Genomic DNA, 20,065 nt, shown 5'->3' on the forward strand with positions numbered 1-20,065 from the left:
TGTGACATCTGTTCGTGTTACAAAAGGAAGGCTAAAAATCACTGTTATATGCCATGAGGGATTCAGATGTGTTCCTATTGTGCATGTTGTATTATACGTGTCCATAACCTGAAGCATTGCTACTCATGCGCCACCCACTTGGCAGAGTTTTTGGAGCTGACAGAGATGATCCAGGGAGGGGTAAGGTACACGGGACAGGGAGGAGTAATCCGCTCGGTACACAGGACAGATCATGAGATAAATAAATAAGAGGCATGTGTGCTCTTAAACACTTGCTGTCTGATTGAATACCTGAAGGGATCTGTCAGTCGCGGACCAAGTTCCAGGGCACCTCAGGTAAAAACCAAGGAATCCGACTCACCTGCATATGACAAAGTATGGGTCTAACACTCCGCTTATGTCAGATATTGTGTGTAAGGATGTATTGATGTGTGTATGGATCAAATACTGTGTGCATTGATAAAGTGTGGAGTGCGTGGGCTAAATATTGTATGTATGATGCCAATATTGTGTGTATTGTTGAAGTGCATAGAGGAGATGTATGTGGGACAAATACTGAATGCATGCATTAAATACCGTTTGAATGGATGTGATACAATGTGTGTTGTCCTTATGCTGTCGTAATCATGTCATAATATGGTGTGTGTGGGTCAAATACTGTAGGTATGGCTGTAACTAGACTTGTGCATTTGTCTTCGGGCGAACATGAAAACGAACATGAAGAGTGCGTTTTCGTGTTCTTTCCGAAGACACGCCGAAGAGAAGACGGCGGCGGTAAAACGTGGGCGAAGACACACACCACGAAGATCTTCGTGATTGTCTTCGTCTTCGTCTACCATTCTTCCCCCCCCTTCTAACTTACCTTGTCTTCGCGGCATCGCGGCAGTTCCCGGAAGTGGAAATCCGCAGGTTCGCCGTCACGGGTTATAGGGCAGTGCGAATGAGCCTATTGGTCGCCTACAGGGACCTCCTCTGGCATCAACCAATTGGTTGATGCCAGAGGAAGACCCTGCAGGTGACCAATAGGCTCACTCGCACGGTCTTTATAAGTTAACCCCTGACAGCGAACCTATGAATTTCCAGTGGCATCTGCAGGGTAAGTTGCAGAATTGGGGTTTTAAAACCTCAATGCTGCAACTTACCCTGCAGATTCCACTGGTCTCCCTCCCTGTTCAATTAGTTAAATGTCCGTACGAGCGACTTTATTGGTCGCTCGTACGGACATTTAACTGATAGAACAGGGAGACCAGTGGGATCTGCCGGACAAGTTACGGCACCAGGAGTTTAGCAGTCTGTATGAGCGACCCTATTGGTCGCCAGCAGGGGGCTCATCTGCCATCAACCAACAATAGAGTTGCTCATACGGACATTTAAACTCCTGGCGCCAGAGCGGCTTTAACCCCGTATTAACCCCTTAACCGGGGAAAACGAAGAAAAAACGAACACGAAGAATGACCACGAATATTCGCCCGAAGAGAAGACAAGACCAGGCGAATATTCGCGGAATACAAAGTTTTTTTTTTCCCGAAGACGAGCACGAAGACGAACACGAAGAGCCCCCTGGTGCCCAAGTCTAGCTGTAACACCATCCATATGGCTCTAATACTATGTATAGAATTATAATACTGATTGTATGAGTCCGATAGCATGTGTTAGGGTTAAATAATATTTGTAAGGGAAAATGTCATCAGTTTTGTCATTAACGTTAAATTGAACTCATAGCTTTTGGGGATTACAAGTCACCGTCCTCCTTTTGTTTATTTGCACTGGTTGTAATATACCCCTTAGCTAAATTGACTTTTTGTTAAGAAGGTATAGTGGGGGGACTCAGGGTTATGGAAGCCTCCTGTACCTTAATTATAACTTATGTGGAACACCGTTAGGTTTCCAGTGCCCTAAGGGCTGCTTCATGCTTTACACGTCTCCTTCATTCCGTGTTACCGTGCACCCATGATCGGTTCTTGCTGTCGTAACGGAGACACGCAGCTAGCCTGCCACGTACCCCTGTTAGGTACCTTGCTGGGTCCTTCACCTTTGGCCTCCAGTGGGTCTATTCTTGGGGGTTACTGTGTTGCTGTAGGGTGGTTGATTGAAGTCGATAAAAGGACAAACACTTCCACAGATCCCAGAATAAGTGGAACAAGGTCTGCTCACTACCTGGTTCTTGGTGTTTGTGTCACTCTGGGTCATCTGTGTCTCCTCAGCCCTCGGGTTCTAGCTCTCCACATTTGAACTGACTGAGTAGAGACACTCGAGAGATGTACAGAGGTGGTCTGGAGTGATCCAAGCAGACATTTTCACAGTGGAAAAGTCTCTTCTGCTTAATACCCATAAAAGTGATCAGTGACTGCTAAACGGTCTATAGCAGAGGACAGACCTCATGATTTTAGGGTGCACAGCTGAGCCCCAGATTCCATCTTATGTCTTTTTAGTAACTTAACACTACAGGGTGTACCAGCCTCGCATCCTCGAAAACCACCCTTTATGTGATCTAAAGATGTTAATGTCCCCCATCAAGCCATAGGGGCCATTAATCATCGCACTCACAGGGGGTCAGCCCTTGGCCCTTTATAGCACATGTCACGGAGCTGGCTAGTCCGACCGACTGCCTCCGCTGTCTTGTGCTCCCTTAGCCTGGGACAACACACTTTCCCCGGTTCCCCAGTCACTCGCCGAGACTCAGTGTAGGGTAAAACCAAACGAAGACTCATTTATTTTGGACACACAGGACTGGATATATCCAGCAAAACACACATTATATATATATATATATATATATATATATATATATACACACACACACACTATATATATATATATACACACACACACACTATATATATATATATATCTCACACACACACATTAACATAAAACAAGATATTGGGACACAAACCGCCCCCTTAATCTGCCTCTCAGAGACAACAGGGGCAGTAACGGGATTAACAATACAATAGGTGTGTGTGGGGGGGGAGACTGATTTATACAACATTAAACATCAAAGAATGGTGGTCACTCCCTGGTGGCAGATCCTGGCTGTCTGCTGGAGATAATCCCCTCAGCCAGTGATGAGATGATACTGCTGGGGGTAGCCACAGAAGTCTCTACAAACCCAGGGCCCATAGTCAATAGGGAGGAGGCTGGCAGTCAGGCTTCTCCAGTGGCCCCAGTGATGGAGGCTTCCGTCACAGCACATAACAAGTTTGGTGACTTAAAACTGCAAAGTCCGGGTATAGTGATAGATAAAAGGCATGAAGCAGAGGAAGAAGGGTTAGAAGCTCCTTAATAAGTAGGGTACGCGGCACTCTATAAGTAGAATGGAATTATAATATGGGTAAAGTGTGTGCGGGTCTAACACTGCATGCATGGATCAAACACTGTGTGTGACAGGTCAGCTGGGTATTCTTGGAGAAAACTCCTGCTTTTGAGTTTTGGGCCTGATATGATTAATTCAATAATGGCTCTTTATACTAATCCAATGGGTGAAGTAGTGTGGCAAGCTATAGAATCCCAGTGGTTCCACGTTAGTAATGGCACAAGGCAGGGGTGCCCATTGGCACCGTTATTGTACATTCTAACATAGGAGCCCCCGGCTAGCAGAATTCTCAACAATAATGAGATCAAAGGCCTGCATTTTGATGATGATATCCCCTGTTGACCCATCCTGAAGAATCTGTTTCTTCCTTACTGGATGAGATTGAAATGTTTAGAGCCCAATTAGTGTCCATTTACGACCAGCAGGTAGGACAAACATGATGGAGGCCAGTTGTTCAGATTTGTTAAAAGAAACTCAATCTGAAATAAATAAATAAATGTAAAGGGCTGTCAATATCTTGGAGTGTGTAGTATAAACATTACAAAAGCATATATGTTACCTACGTGGCTTTATCTGTTTTGGATGAAGACTGGAGCTAAAGAGCGTAATATTTCACTTCAGAAAACCTTTCTGGGGTTTGTGTCGTTGGGTCGTTGAGAAAAAAATGGGCTTGGATTCCCCAATATATATTCAGGAAAGCGAGTACGTATCTTACCAACGCCACCTCCTCAGGGTCTAAAATAATAATAACCAAGATCTGAACATTAAAGACTGGCGTAAAAAAAATAGTTTAAAAAACTAATTGTAGAAATGGAACAATCTTCCTATTCGAGAAGTATTTGACTCACCGCCTGAGGAAACATTTCCCTCCTTCCAGTAACACAAGCGTTGTGTATTAACAGACAAGAAGCCGTACGGAAAAAAGGAACTTTGTTTAGTATCGACGATGAAAAAAGATCTTAAAACAATGCAGTGATTTAATTTACCAAACGCATCCGTCTCCAGGTCCCGCTGTCCGGCTGACTTGGGAAAACATCTTAGAAAACTTGGATTAAAGTTTAGGCTCTGATGGGGAACGTTACGCACCACCTTAACTTGGAAGAATTATCCAGAACTCTCCTGGGGCAAATTCTTTCTGCCATGAAAATGGTAATTTAACGAAGCTGAAGATATCAGAGGGATATTTAATGGAAACCTGTTAAAAATCAGATAAATCCCCAAAATATAATGGAGAGAGGATATTTCACAAGTGGGCACACTAATGTGAACGAGGGCAGGAGGCAGAGGTGAAACTATATAGGGGGTGGGCGTAATTTAATGCCCCCTACCACATGGCATAAAAAGACTACCCCAGAGGCCAGGCAATCATTATACTGGCAGCCTGTGGGGTAAATCCAGCGCACTTGCTAATGCTGGGTCCGGGCCCTGGGGTTCTGCTACTGAAGGAACTCATTCATCAATGAGATCGCCAGCTTGTCAGACGTCTTCTCCTTTTGGGGGAAATCTCACTATTCTAGGACATGCTGCACTAAAAATGCAGTTTTGGAATTTTACTCACATTTTTGGTTACGTTTCCTTTACATCATAAGCGGCCAGCAGCTGCTCCCCCTGAAGCATGATTATTTCTCTCCTGCCTCCCGTAGGTTCGATGGATTCACCGGCCCCGCTGGGAATAATAACGCGCTTTTATATTTACGCCATCCATGGATATGTGTGCGAGATCCTGTTCACTGCCGCGTGCGACTTCGCAGCCAGCGGAGACTGGAAGTTCCAGGGCATCACCAGCATCTGGGCTCTCTTTATCTATGGTAGCGCCATGTTGGGGATTGAACGCATGTATCTGGCTCTGCGGACCTGCCTGGGCTTCCTTCCACGGGCTCTGCTCTACACGCTCTGGGTGTACGTGTGTGAATTCAGTTCCGGCTGGCTACTGAAAGGTATGGGTGCCTGCCCATGGGACTACAGCCACTTCCATTATAACTACCATGGCCTAGTGACCCTGGAATATGCCCCCTTCTGGTTCATGGGCTGTGTCATTCTAGAAAAGGTGCTCATTTGGCACACACTGCGCTTACGACTCGACGAAAAGTGGGAGCCACAAGAAGCAGAACTAAAGAAGGACGAGTGAACTGAGGGCAAAAAATAACTAGTCTGGGCGTATGCGGCACCTCCGGCTCTAACATAAACCATCTGCGGGGCAGGTTCTGGCCGCAGCCACCTTGCCACGCTGCGTTTGGTGCCGCAAGCTTCGTGTTAATAATTGACCTTAATCTCTGTTCGAGATCACAGTTTTTCCAATAATAATCACTAAGGCAACGGGGGTCCGGTGAAGAGGACATTGCTATGATGATGGACCGGCAGACTGGGGCTCGCCCAGCTTCCAATGAAAAGAGTCCTGATGACGCGTGTTTCATACCTAAACCTCTCTCCTCGTCATCATCATCATCAATTACAGACTCGGTGAGCTGGCGACATCTTGGTAGACAGGCCATAGTCTTTATGGAGATGAGCCAGTGGGGATAAACCAGTATAAACCAGCGGCAATACAATATCCCAAAATCAGCTAAAAGAACCCCAAAGCGTTATGAAATATTATACAAAAATAATTGTAGATAAAACCCAGGAGCTTTTCTTCACATCACAATTAGTATTGATTTGTTTCCATTGTACAACCTGAAATCCATAAATTAACCGGCTCAACACTAGCTACATAAATGGGGTAAAAAAACCTTCTCGTCACAGAAAAAAAAGTGAATAACGGCCAGCGTGCCCAGGCGTCCGAAGCGCCCAATGTAACATTATGTTATACATTTAATTTATAAAGCCCTTTCCTGCTGTTTCTATACACATTACGGGGGCATCAGGGGAGGGGAGAGGGGCCATCAGGGGAGGAGAGAGAGCATCAGGGGTGAGAGATGGGGCATCAGGGGAGGAGAGAGGGGCATCAGGGGAGGTGAGAGGGGGCATCAGGGGAGGAGAGAGAGGGCATCAGGGGAGGAGAGAGGGGCATCAGGGGAGGAGAGAGGGACACAATGCGCTTTGCCTGAATGTCAGGAGTGTAGGTCACTGTAGTATTGCCCTGCTGCCTGCAGGTGGCGCTATCTGGTGACACAGGTCTTCTACCATGTCACGCCGGGGCAGGAGGTTATCAGAGGTGAATGATGTGTCAGCTCATTATAAATACCTCACGTGTTTGTGGCTAAACGTGGCAGTGACACCCGGCACACCCGATTATCTGATCCGCTACGGGGCACACGCCAGCTCGACTCAGCAACCCGCACCAAGTCGGAGTGGGAATAAAGAGTTGCAGCACAGGAGGGAGAGTTAATGCAGTACTTGAAAGGGGTTAATACACCGGGGCAATACCGAGGCATATAGTGCTGACATATTCCATAGTGCTGTACAATGGCATGGTGATTCATAGTGTTACAGGATGGGGCTTCGGGTCCCATAGAGCTGCCCCATCTGCCCCCTTTAATGTGGTTTTGGGGGCTCCCATCACACACAAGGATCTGTTTATCAAACAGATAATCGTCCTATTAATGAGACCCAAAGAACCCTCCCGAGAGCAGAACGCGGCGGGTCGTTCCATCCTGGTGAGCACTCCCAACGCAGCGACCTCAAACTCTTTGTTTACATCTGGACAATGGGTAATAAAACGCTTGCATGTGAAGGAAACCGGCCCCTTCGCAGCTCGTTTCCTCCGATTCCCCCACAGATTCGGCCTATTCAGCCAGAGAATACCCCTGACAACCCGCACAAAACAAAAGCTGGGGGGCCGTATATGTGGGAATAAAGTGGGGCTTCACGTTGTCTGTATAACTAAACAGAAGGGGAATGTGAAGCTCTCTCAAGAGTTTTTTACTAGCAGTTTATGTAGATTAACCATTTTGAGAGGGTGGTAGATTAGTGTAACAACCTTCCAGCAGAGGTGGTAGAGGGTAATACAGTGAGGGTATTAAACATGCATCGGATAGGCATATGGCTTCTGAATCCAAGAGGAGACCAACCGGTGATTAAGAAGAAAGGGACGACTAGATGGGGCAGATGGGGCTGATCTCTAGATTGTAAGCTCCTGTGCGCAAGGCCCTCCTCACCTGTTGTCAATTTGTTATATACTATTTGTTAAGTCCTGTCTACCCATTGTACAGCGCTACGGAATTTGATGGCGCTATATAAAACAATAAATAATAATAATCTCATCATCTGTATAATGCTGACTATTCCCTAAAAGACCCTCTAATCGGTGAAACGGGGGTGGGGGGGATTTACACATGAACAGGAAACCCCTTTGTAAGTTAGGTTCAGACGGCAGTGTGAGAATGGACCCCGCATTTAAAGTGCCCGGCTGGGGGTCTCCCTCGCTCACCTCTCATTATAACAATAGGGACCCCATTGTCTACGGACAATGACACCCAGGGTAGCGCTTTACGTGGCCGCCGGGGGGGGGGCGTCCCTGGCCTGGCACGCATTTAGCATCAAACAATGGAGGGGATCTATAGAAATCCCTTCCCCCGGCAATTAACCCTTAAAGTGTGACCCTGCGTGAGAAAGGAGCAAACAGTGCATGCTCAGGTAATGCTACAAACATATCACAGAAAACAAGGACCACCAGGCGCTGACCGGGGGCCACGTGGGTCGTTCCAGGACAAGTACCCTCCCCGAGTCACTGATCACAACAGGTAAGGTGCTGCCCCCTGCAGTCTGTGTATAAAATCATGGAAGGTGAGGGCAGCTAACAATCAGCTCTGGGGTAATTTCCATGCCCTGATGCCCATGTGGAACAGCAAGTAAAATCCACAACAAAGCTTCAGACGGAGGCCGAAAATCTTCAGCTAGGAGCAGCCCAGAGGGCAATTAACCTCCCCCCCGTGTCCCCTCAACCAACATACTGCTGGGGAAAGCACTCGTTACCATGGGATATGGACATGGTGGTAGGTAAGTGGAAGAGCCTCCCAGCAGAGGTGGTAGAGGGTAATACAGTGAGGGGTATTAAACATGCGTGGGATAAATATACGGCTCCTGAATCTAAGACGAAACCAACAACTGATTAAGGTTTGAGTCTTTGCAGACCAGATCGGGGCCGCCGGGGGCCGATCTGCTGGCGGGGTCTGTTTCTACCACGTCCCCATACAGTACATTTTTAAATGGGCTCCTGACTACAAGAGCCATTCCGGCAATATACGGGAAGAACATATGCATTAACCTGTTAGCTGCCAGGCACAACCAGACAGGGGCAGAGTGCATGTTATCCGGCTAAATGACAGAGAGACTGGCGATGATGTCACTTTTTCCATCAAACAACAACACACAACATGTTTTTAAACACCTTTATTTAAATAAAAATTCACTAAAAATTAAAACTTTAAATAAAACGACGAGTGACTAGATATGAAAAACATTGAGATTTATAAAAAATAATTTATAATAAAAACAAACAGTCCCTTTGGGGCCAAGGACTTGGCGAGAAGCGATGACAATAAATATGATGGGATGGCAGCTTATAACGGGAACGCTTCATAAATGTATAAATAAATAAATTAGAAACTTGGAGATTTAATACCAAATAAAGCACGTGACCCCCCCCCCGGCTCGGGTCCCGCGACGCACAATAATCTTTTCTTCTACAGACTTATGATGACTGTTATCCAAGAGAGTCCCCCGTGTGTTAATCCGACCTTCCCGGATACGACCATTAACCGTTAACGTGTTACTCGTGTCCCCCAGTTACAGCTTAAAGCCATCCAACCAGGGCGCTGCATAGATGTGTCGGGAAGACCATCAGTGACCCGTCAGCAGCTAAAGACACGGCACGTGGACTCGCACCCAGACAAACCCGTCCCATTGAGAACCCGTCCCGTTGGGAGCCCGTTCTGTTGGGAACCAGTTCTGTTGGGAACCCGTCCCGTTGGGAGCCCGTTCTGTTGGGAACCCGTCCCGTTGGGAGCCCGTTCTGTTGGGAACCCGTCCCGTTGGGAACCCGTCCCGTTGGGAACCCGTTCTTCTGCTACATAAAGATTTTTAGAGCTCCCAACTTCTCCCTGTTTGGTGAATATCACCTGGCGGTCCGTAACATGATTTCTACCCCGGTGTCTGAGGAACTTATGAAGTCTGTACACAGCTTTGGCTTCAGGAAACTCCACCTGCAGAATCTGTGGATGACCCGGTCTGTGATTATGGCTTTATGTCAAATTCTTAAGTTTAAAAAAAAAAGCCACTAGAAGATGTGGAGAAAGAGAGGACCTTCCCGAAACCGCCATCAGAATGACAGCTTACTGAATATGGGGAGGCGCCTGGCATCTTGGGCATTGCATTGGACGGTCTCTGTGCTCCCTCCATCTGATAAACAGTCCCTCATTTTCCCAGCCTCAGGTTTTATGGTTGGACTGGATGGCAGATGGAGCAGAACCTCTCCAACAGCTGGTTCCTCTGAAGGAGGGGAAAGTGCGCGGAACAGAGAGGACATGCTCAGTGTCAGGGCAGGGGAGGAAGGCATAATCCCACCAAGGGGGTTAGATGGAGAGAAGTTGGGTGAGGTTGGGCTGGAAGGAGAGAAGGGGGATAAAGAAGATAGAGAGGTCGAGAACAGGGAGTTCGAGGATGATGAGGAGGAAGGTATTCCAGAACAGCTCACACTTTGTCGCAAAAGGTGAGGGCACTGCGCACGAGTCCTACCACAGAACCTCTGCTCCTCGGCATTGTGGATGAAATGGCAGCGGGATCCGTAAGGGCAAAATCCAATTGTGTGATAGGTTCTGCATAGCTCCGTCTTGTATTTGGGGTGCCGGTTCAGCCCACGAAGCTCCCCCATTCCGTGTGCAAACTGGCATTTGGACCCATATTTGCAGGATCCGCTCTCATGAAACGTGCGGCACAGTTCAGTCTTATAGCGGGTGGACTGTTGTCGGGAGACCTCCAGTGGCTTTCTGCCATCTTCGATCAGACTAACAGAGCGCTCTGCCTGGAACGGGATGTGCCGCAAGAGATTTGTAGCAGGCATCTCCATGTTCAGGTTCTCTGTTGGCCAAGTAGAGAAGTCCACCAGCTGCTCATAGCTTTTCTTGAGGTTGAGTGGGCAGGAGGAGAAGGAAGGGTCTTGATTCCCGCTCGGATTAAGCTTTAAACTCAAAAAGTCCTACAAGGGAAATGTAGTGAACGGTTTAAACACCGGAGACACTGGGACGTGTGGCATTTAAATACACAATGCTTTCATGCTGGTGGAGACTCCCCAGACTGACATCATTACATCATAATTAATTAAAATATAATTAAAGTCTGTCTTTGGATTGTGAAATGCGAGGGACAGCAGCCCTGTCCCCTCACACGCAGCAGCCCTGTCCCCCTCACACGCAGCAGCCCTGTCCCCCGCACACAGCAGCCCTGTCCCCCTCACACGCAGCAGCCCTGTCCCCCTCACACGCAGCAGCCCTGTCCCCCTCACACGCAGCAGCCCTGTCCCCCGCACACAGCAGCCCTGTCCCCCTCACACGCAGCAGCCCTGTCCCCCTCACACGCGGCAGCCCTGTCCCCCTCACACGCGGCAGCCCTGTCCCCCGCACACAGCAGCCCTGTCCCCCTCACACGCGGCAGCCCTGTCCCCCTCACACGCGGCAGCCCTGTCCCCCTCACACGCGGCAGCCCTGTCCCCCTCACACGCGGCAGCCCTGTCCCCCTCACACGCGGCAGCCCTGTCCCCCTCACACGCGGCAGCCCTGTCCCCCTCACACGCGGCAGCCCTGTCCCCTCGTACGCGGCAGCCCTGTCCCCTCGTACGCGGCAGCCCTGTCCCCTCGTACGCGGCAGCCCTGTCCCCCCGTATGCGGCAGCCCTGTCCCCCCGTATGCGGCAGCCCTGTCCCCCCGTACACCGCAGCCCTGTCCCCCCGCACGCAGCAGCCCTGTCCCCCTCACGCAGCAGCCCTGTCCCCTCACACAGCAGCCCTGTCCCCTCACACAGCAGCCCTGTCCCCTCACACAGCAGCCCTGTCCCCCCGCACGCAGCAGCCCTGTCCCCCCGCACGCGGCAGCCCTGTCCCCTCACACAGCAGCCCTGTCCCCCACCTCCTGCCCCTAAAAAAGGCAAAACTACACAAAATAAACCCCCAAACACATAAAGAAATAAAACATACATTATATGATAGAAATAGATTTCTCTGCACAGATTAACCTATTGCTTGCCGCAGAAACCGTTCTCTGTATACAGACAATTAGCTTCATTACCTTGGAAAAGTTTGTGTCCAGCTCTGGGAAAGGACTCAGCAGACTGGAAGGCATAGTGAGGGGTTCTGGGGCGAGGAGTCTCAGGGTCGGGTTTAGTGAGGGGTCTCAGGGCTGGGGTGAGGGGTCCCAGGGTCTCAGGGCTGCACAATGTAAGTGTTTCCAACTTTGTCCAGACCCTCACTCTGATCCTTTCAAGACCCCGCCCACTCAGAAAGCTATCCCTCTATTGGCTGATTATTCCAGATCTCATTACCCAGAGTGTGATTCCTGTGGATCTCTCTTGGTCACCTCCTGGAATCTCCTCACATTGAACTATTTTCTCTCCCAAAGGAATGAAAGTGAAAGTCATCGATTTTCCGGCTCCCCTGATTTTGAGTGTCACTTGAAGCTGCGCAGGCTCAGGTCCCTCCTCACTCGCCGATGTCTCACGTGGGATAAGGTCTGATTCTGAGGAGCTCACTGGGGCAAACATACTGAGGTCCCTGGATTAAGCCGGAAGTCAGTCTGGCGTGACCTGCAGAAATCGGCGCTGCTCCGGTGTAGCCAATAAAAATGTGCAAGAAAAGAAGAGGGGAATGTCTATTACAAGAAATGCATGGAGGAGACTGAGGGTCTCACCTGGTTCCTCATATACACCCCCTGACTGTGTCCCCCGATACACCCATCGCACCTGATTTCATATAGCGATTACAATGATTTATGAGCAAAATGAGCAGAGGCGCTTACAATCTACTGTATAATGAGCAATGTGAACAGAGGAGCTCACAATTATTATTATTATTATTTATTGTTTATATAGCGCCATCAAATTCCGTAGCGCCGTGGAATAGGTGGACAGGAGATAACAAGTAGTCTGTAACATAACAATTTGACTTACAGAGCTTACAATCTAATGTATAATGAGCAATGTGAACAGAGGAGCTTACAATCTAATGTATAATGAGCAATGTGAACAGAGGAGCTTACAATCTAATGTATAATGAGCAATGTGAACAGAGGAGCTTACAATCTAATGTATAATGAGCAATGTGAACAGAGGAGCTTACAATCTAATGCATAATGAGCAATGTGAACAGAGGAGCTTGCAGTCTGAGCAGAACCTCCGGCTAGGACTAGCCGTAGAGGAATGCTCTGCAGAGCATCTGGTTATCACTGGCTGTGGAGGATGCTCTGTGCAGCGGTGCATCTGGTTGTTGCAGGCAGTGGAGGAATGCTCTGCAGAACAGCTGGGTGTCATTAATACCCTGCGGGGGGGGGGGGGGGAGGTCTCAGGGGTCAGAGCCATTTAGTGGGGGCAGAAGCAAGCAGATGTTAGGAGCTGGCTATCATCAAATGGGATCCCCCCCCCCCATGTAGGGTTTTTTTTTTCATGTGAAAAAACTTCTAATTAAGTTTCTATTAAAAGGTTCTGTTTGGAATTCACAAAAGTTCTGTGAAGTTCTATGAAAAAGGTTTGAATAAGCAGAGTCACAAACCGACACTTTCATGTATTTCACACAATTACCGCTTTACGTTTTCCTAATATAACACCAGCAGATGCCGTGGCGCTGTTACAATAGGACAGAGTGAAGAATAACATTAACATAGACAAAAAGATTTACACATGCTCAGAATAACTGGGGCCAAAGGAGAAATCTGCCCTGCTCCTGGGAGCTTACAATCTAATAACATGTTTTCCTCTGGCCTGTGGCAAATAGAAATGCCAGATATTTCACATATTACATACAACCAAAAAGGTTCTATCAAGTCTCAGAACCTTTATATTTTAGGTATTTGGTGTAATTATTTAAGCATAGCTGCCAACCCTCCCGATCAAATAATAGCTCAAATTATGTAGCCAAATAATGGCAGCAAAATACTCTGGATCCTGTGCTAGTATTCCTTATTTAGCTTAAAACAAATACTCTGATTTACCCCAGAGCCAGGGGTAACAATGCAAATCTCTGAAGGCATCCGGGGAGGGGAGTCCCGCAGTCATCTAGTGAATGGGACCATCTGCCCCCTCGCATTCCTGTAATGCCCACATTATCATGCAGAATATCCAGACAAATGGAGGCTCAGCATGCAAACAGAGCCGGGCCCCACAGGCGGGGCAACGGGGCAAATCATTATTTATTTGGTGCTTAGAAATTTGCACAAACACCGGCCCCATACATCCAGGAGCCGAGAGCACTCTCGTTCCACCATGCTGAGGAACATTCTCCGGCTATTTGCCCTGCACACTGACTGCACCAATACTGAGCACTTTATTCAGCCCTGTGGCCCTTGCTGGGGCAGATGGGAGTTGTCGCCTATTGGCCACATGTGGCGGGGAAAACATGGCCCTCTGGCCTGAGGCCGATTAAGTACAAGCAGCCCGAGGTGTAGCTATTGATGTCCCCAGGTTTGGTCCACTGGAAGCATATTCTGCACTTCACCTGCGATATGGACAAGCTCACCTTTTGCACCTCGGGCCCTTACCTGCACTTTTTATTTTCACCCTATTCTTAATTCTGAACTTATGGCGGGATAGGGTAATTTGTTTGATTTCCAGCCACGGGGCCAAAAATGGCATCACCATCACTGAGCACCCTTCGTTTTTTCCAGGGCGCATTGTTTGCTTTTGGATAATTAAGTGCCAAGGGCCACCAAACGCTACAGTGGAACCAGGTCCCTGAAGACTCTGTATCGGTTTTAGTGGGGAAGTGGGCCGCGTCTTTCGCCCGCCATTTCCCCCGTGAAGCCATTAGTCGGTCTTCGAGGAAACCCAAGAAGATCCGGCCCTCGCTAGGCTTCGATCTGGGAGGGAAGGAAGAGGCTGCGGATCCCCTTGTGGGAGGACAGAAGATGAAGATTGGGGACTCGGTGTCGCTTTGGGTCACCAGCAGCTTTTTTCTTCACATCGGATGTAAAGAAGACGACGGGAAGAACCAAAAAAAGATCAAGTACCAAACGCTCCTGGTGAGGGATCTGCCTTTCACCGAATAAAACTTTATATGACTGGGTGGCAAAGGCACCAAATCTGCGAGGCTTCTGCATGGCCGGGGCTTGGTTGTCACCTTGTAGGAACGTGAATTGCACGCGATTTAAATGCCCCCCAAGGCCCTCGGCCACCTACCCACTGCCCCTCGCCAGTCACGTGACGAGCTAACGAGCGGCGCTCACCGTCAGACTGTTTTATAGAATCTGCCATTCGGTTTACCGTATAATCTAATAAACTGAGGGATAAGCGATCGCCCCAAAACCAGTCCTGTTCCTACTCATCAGAACAGAGCCCAGCTCATATATACATGAAATGGGTTTGCCAATGTATGTTTTGACCACGGAAAAAGAGCCTGCGGGGCCCCTCCGAGCCTGATGATGCCCAGGGGCTGATTGTGAAATTAATAAAAAGGTGCAGTAACCAGCAGATGGCGCCAACGTTCACTCGATGCGCTGGAAGGCTGTATTAAAAATGTCTCCCAAACACTGAAAAGCCGCGCTTGGACAAAATTTTCTTTATCTGTCCTTTAATCCAACCTCCCAGCCGGTGACGGATCCTGGTCTTCTCCGTGGGCCGGTGAAAAGGGAGCTTTCTGATACCCCATTTACAGTATGGAGGACTGTGCCAAGGCTGCCTGGCCTCCATTGGGTGAGTGCCTGGCACTGTCCTCCATGAAGTCACAGTGTGCCGGGATATGACATCATATTCAAATAACCTTTCTTTAAACAACTGATAAAACCTCAAAATCTCTGACAAAGTTGGCTTTGTGCTTCTTGGCACACGGCTGCGTTAATTTTGGATGCGACCGAATAGCAGTCCTTTCTGTTAATTACTTTCCAGTATTGTGTAAATAAATACCTCAAATGCCCTGTACATGGGCATTCTTTCATGCTGAAAAAAACAGGCCTTTTAGTTTCCTATAATGGGATTTTTTATATATGTTATAGCACAGCCAGGCTGCCGGCCCTTTAGAAAATGAACCCTGTCTGGTCATCACTTGTCCTGCAGGCTGCACTTTTTCTTAGGTGAGTCTCCTCTATTCAAGCAGGGGCTTTCGCCATGGCGTACAGGTAACCTGGGAACCTGCCCCTAATCAGAACCTTCCTAGTCACCATGATAATCTGCCCCTAGCCACCGTAAAATATTTTACCCCTGCACCCTGGTAAATGCCCACTTTCCCCTTATGTCCCAGAGAGATGTGTTTGTTAGGGGCAGTTGCCATAAGAGGAGAAATGTTTCAACAAGTGGCCATAATCTCCAAATAGAGGGTCAGAGGTGTAGAAGTAATATAAGGGAGTTTTACTTTACTGAGAGGGTGGTAGATAAGTGGAACAGCCTCCCAGCCGAAGTGGTAGAGGGTAATACAGTGAGGGTATTAAACATGCATGGAATAGGCATACGGCTCCTGAATATAAGACGAATGACTGTCTTACAGACTAGATGGGGGCTGATCTGCCGGCGGCTTCTGCGTTTCTATATTACATGACATTTACTTATATAGCACCAGCAGATTCTGTAGCGAAGTTGCAACAGAGTCAGTAAAATATTTTAAAATCACAAACTGGTAGAAAAGGAGAGGAGCGCCCTGGGAGATTATTATATATTATATTTAATAATAATTAATAATAAGATATAATTAATTTATGTTATTATTAGTAGTTATTGTTTTATATAGCGCCATCATATTCCGTAGCGCTGTACAATAGGTAGACAGGACATAACACGTAGTATAGAACATACTACATTACATTTTGACAGAAATTGTAAAGGTGAGGAGGGTCCTTCTCCCAGGAGCTTACAATCTAGTCATTGGGTGAGGGGGAAGTGAAGCAGTAGGATGGGGTGAGTTGATCGGGTCCGGATGATCTGTGGAGGTTGTGGGTCGTTCAGATGGCTTGATTAGGATGTTGGCTGAGAGTGATAGGAAGAAAGGTCTTTCGCCATATTATATAATCAAACCCAGAAATGGTTAACAACGCGTAAAAAACAGCAAATCCTGAACTGCTGAGTCTGAAGGCCGATTCCCCACGGGGGGTAGAAGTGAATCCCCTGCTCGGCGTCACGCCGATTCCCCGCATTATTCTGGACGTTGCAGCCAAATGGAAATTCTTTGCCCATAAAAGCAGAAACTGAAAAGAGGAAGCAAGAGGCGGAAATTTTGTAAAAACAGCTGGAGGGGTGTCTGCATTATGTAACATATTACACACAGCAGGGGGTATCTGTATTATACGCACCCCGGGGGGCAACTGTATTATACACAGCAGGGGGTATTGGTATTATATACAGAGCGGGGGCAACTGTATTATACAGAGTGGGGGGCAACTGTATTATACACAGAACAGGGGGCAACGGTATTATACACAGGCCGGGGGGTATCTGTATTAAACACAGAGCAGGGCGTGTAGCTGTATTATACACAGAGCAGGGGGGTATCTGTATTATACACAGAGCACGGCGTGTAGCTGTATTATACACCAAGCGGGGGGGGGGGGTAATCTGTTTTATACACAGAGCAGGGCGTGTAGCTGTATTATACACAGAGCAGGGCGTGTAGCTGTATTATACACAGAGCAGGGCGTGTAGCTGTATTATACACAGAGCGGGGGTATATCTGTATTATACACAGAATAGGGGTATCTGTATTATACACAGAGCGGGGGGGTATCTATATTATACACAGAGCGGGGAGGTATCTGTATTATAAACAGAGCGGGGGGGGTATCTGTATTATACACAGAGCAGGGCGTGTAGCTGTATTATAAACAGAGGGGGGGGTATCTGTATTATACACAGAGCAGGGCGTGTAGCTGTATTATACACAGAGCAGGGCGTGTAGCTGTATTATACACAGAGCAGGGCGTGTAGCTGTATTATACACAGAGCAGGGGTGTATCTGTATTATACACAGAATGGGGGTATCTGTATTATACACAGAATGGGGGGTATCTGTATTATACACAGAGCAGGGCGTGTAGCTGTATTATACACAGAGCAGGGGTATATCTGTATTATACACAGAATGGGGGTATCTGTATTATACACAGAATGGGGGGTATCTGTATTATAAACACAGCGGGGGGGTATCTGTATTATAAACAGAGCGTGGGTATCTGTATTATACACAGAGCAGGGCGTGTAGCTGTATTATACACAGAGCAGGGCGTGTAGCTGAATTATACACAGAGCAGGGCGTGTAGCTGTATTATACACAGAGCAGGGCGTGTAGCTTTATTATACACAGAGCGGGGGGTATCTGTATTATACACAGAGCAGGGCGTGTAGCTGTATTATACACAGAGCAGGGGTATATCTGTATTATACACAGAATGGGGGTATCTGTATTATACACAGAATGGGGGGTATCTGTATTATAAACACAGCGGGGGGGTATCTGTATTATAAACAGAGCGTGGGTATCTGTATTATACACAGAGCAGGGCGTGTAGCTGAATTATACACAGAGCAGGGCGTGTAGCTGTATTATACACAGAGCAGGGCGTGTAGCTGTATTATACACAGAGCAGGGCGTGTAGCTGTATTATACACAGAGCGGGGGGTATCTGTATTATACACAGAGCAGGGGGTATCTGTATTATACACAGAATGGGTGGGGGCTCCTAGAATGTGTTGGGCCCCCAGCCGCTGAGTATCACATAAACATATTTACCAAACCTACCCCGAGCCACAGGCCCAACCCTTCCATACTAAACCAGTGTGTGCATGTAGGTTCATACGTGTCCTGTGTATGTGAGTGTGCGTTTCCGGTGTATGTGAGTGAATGTGTGTCTGAGTATCTGATTGTGTTTGTCAGCGTCTAACAAACAAGACACCAGGGAGAAGTGGGAGAGGAAAGGAGACGCGAACGCGGAAGTGGTAAACGAAGGAGGTGGGGAGAGAGAGCATGTGAGAGTGTGAGAGTAAGTGTGAGTGACTGTGAGTAAAAGAGAGCGAGTGTGAGTAACAGTGAGAGTGACTGTAAGAGAGAGCAAGTGAGTGAAAAAACTACGACATGCAAGCTAAACTTATCTCTCAGATGAAGCCTTGTGAGGAAAGGCAATGAGTTTAGGAAGAGATCAGCGATCTATAGAGAGCCTACGATGGCTCGGATGATAGTTTGTCAACATGGAGATCAAAAGGCAAGATGAGATCGAAGCCACATCCCGAGACACGAATAAGAAGTTACCCGGGTCAGAATAGAACATGATTTGTTTCTTTGAGGATTGTTTCATTTAAGTTTTAGCTTTTGTTCCACCGTTCTTTCATTGTTGAGGAACAGTTTGTTGTTAACGATCCACTTTGCAGCCTTTGGAAACATCCTGAAGGACTTTTCACTTGTCATAGTGGCACTGCATGATTTGAGTCCCTGGCGGCGTAGTGTGTTACTGATGGTAGCCTTTGTTACTTTGGTCCCAGCTCTCTGCAGGTCATTCACTAGGTCCCCCCCGTGTGGTTCTGGGATTTTTGCTCACCGTTCTTGTGATCATTTTGACACCACGGGGTGAGATCTTGTGTGGAGCCCCAGATCGAGGGAGATTATCAGTGGTCCTGCATGTCTTCCATTTTCGAATAATTGCTCCCACCGTTGATTTCTTCACACCAAGCTGCTTGCCTATTGCAGATTCCGTCTTCCCAGCCTGGTGCAGGTCTACAATTCTGTTTCTGGTCTCCTTCGACAGCTCTTTGGTCTTGGCCATAGTGGGGTTTGGAGTGTGACTGTTTGAGGTTGTGGACAGGTGTCTTTTATACTGATAACAAGTTCAAACAGGTGCCATTAATACAGGTAACGAGTGGAGGACAGAGGGGACTCTTAAAGAAGATGTTACAGGTCTGTGAAAGCAAGATATCTTGCTTGTTTGTAGGCGACCAAATACTTATTTTACCGAGGAATTTACCAATGAATTCATTAGAAATCCTACAATGTGATTTCCTGTATTCTTTCCCCCCATTCTGTCTCTCATAGTTGAAGTGTACCTATGATGAAAATTACAGGCCTCTCTTATCTTTGTAAGTGGGAGAACTTTCACAATTGGCGGCTGACTAAATACTTTTTTGCACCATTGTACATATTGGGTTCTATCAAATAGAACTCATTATCTTCCCTTCCTCCATCTCCACCCCAGAACCTGAATTCTCTATCACCATTAACAACACTACTATCTCTCCTACTAACCAGGCCCGATGCCTCAGGGTCATCCTCGACTCAAACCTCTCCTTCATCCTCACATTCAGTCCCTCGCCAGATCCTGCCGCTTGCACCTAAAAAACATCTCTCGTATCCGCCCGTTCCTCACCCGAGAATCCACAAAAACTCTGGCTCATTCACTTATACTTTCCCGCATAAACTGTTGGCGCTATATAAATAAAAGATAATAATAATAATAATAGGAAACCATAAGCGAAACCAGTCGAGCGACCGCTCATTTGTACCAGAGCATTGTTTAGCAGATCATGGTCGACCTATAAAAGGTCTTTGCAAAGTCTGGAGAAACTGCCCCAGTAAGTGCACCTCTCTCTCCGTGCCGCTCTGGATGTCATCGGTCACTTTTAAGAGGGCAGTAACTGGAGTGA

At 47.6% G+C, this 20,065-nt stretch overlaps 1 protein-coding gene across 1 annotated transcript; it reads left to right on the forward strand.

The window, feature by feature from the left end:
• Window positions 1-4,964: 4,964 nt before the first annotated feature.
• On the forward strand, window positions 4,965-5,444 carry LOC149274093 (transmembrane protein 229B-like). The gene has a single exon (XM_089505830.1). The coding sequence runs from the start codon at window positions 4,965-4,967 to the stop codon at window positions 5,442-5,444; it is 480 nt and encodes a 159-aa protein (XP_089361956.1).
• Window positions 5,445-20,065: the final 14,621 nt, after the last annotated feature.

The sequence above is a fragment of the Sceloporus occidentalis genome, unplaced genomic scaffold, assembly GCF_023333645.1.
Source record: "Sceloporus occidentalis isolate IW3139 unplaced genomic scaffold, rSceOcc1.0.p SCAF_347, whole genome shotgun sequence".
Classification (NCBI taxonomy): Eukaryota; Metazoa; Chordata; class Lepidosauria; order Squamata; family Phrynosomatidae; genus Sceloporus; species Sceloporus occidentalis.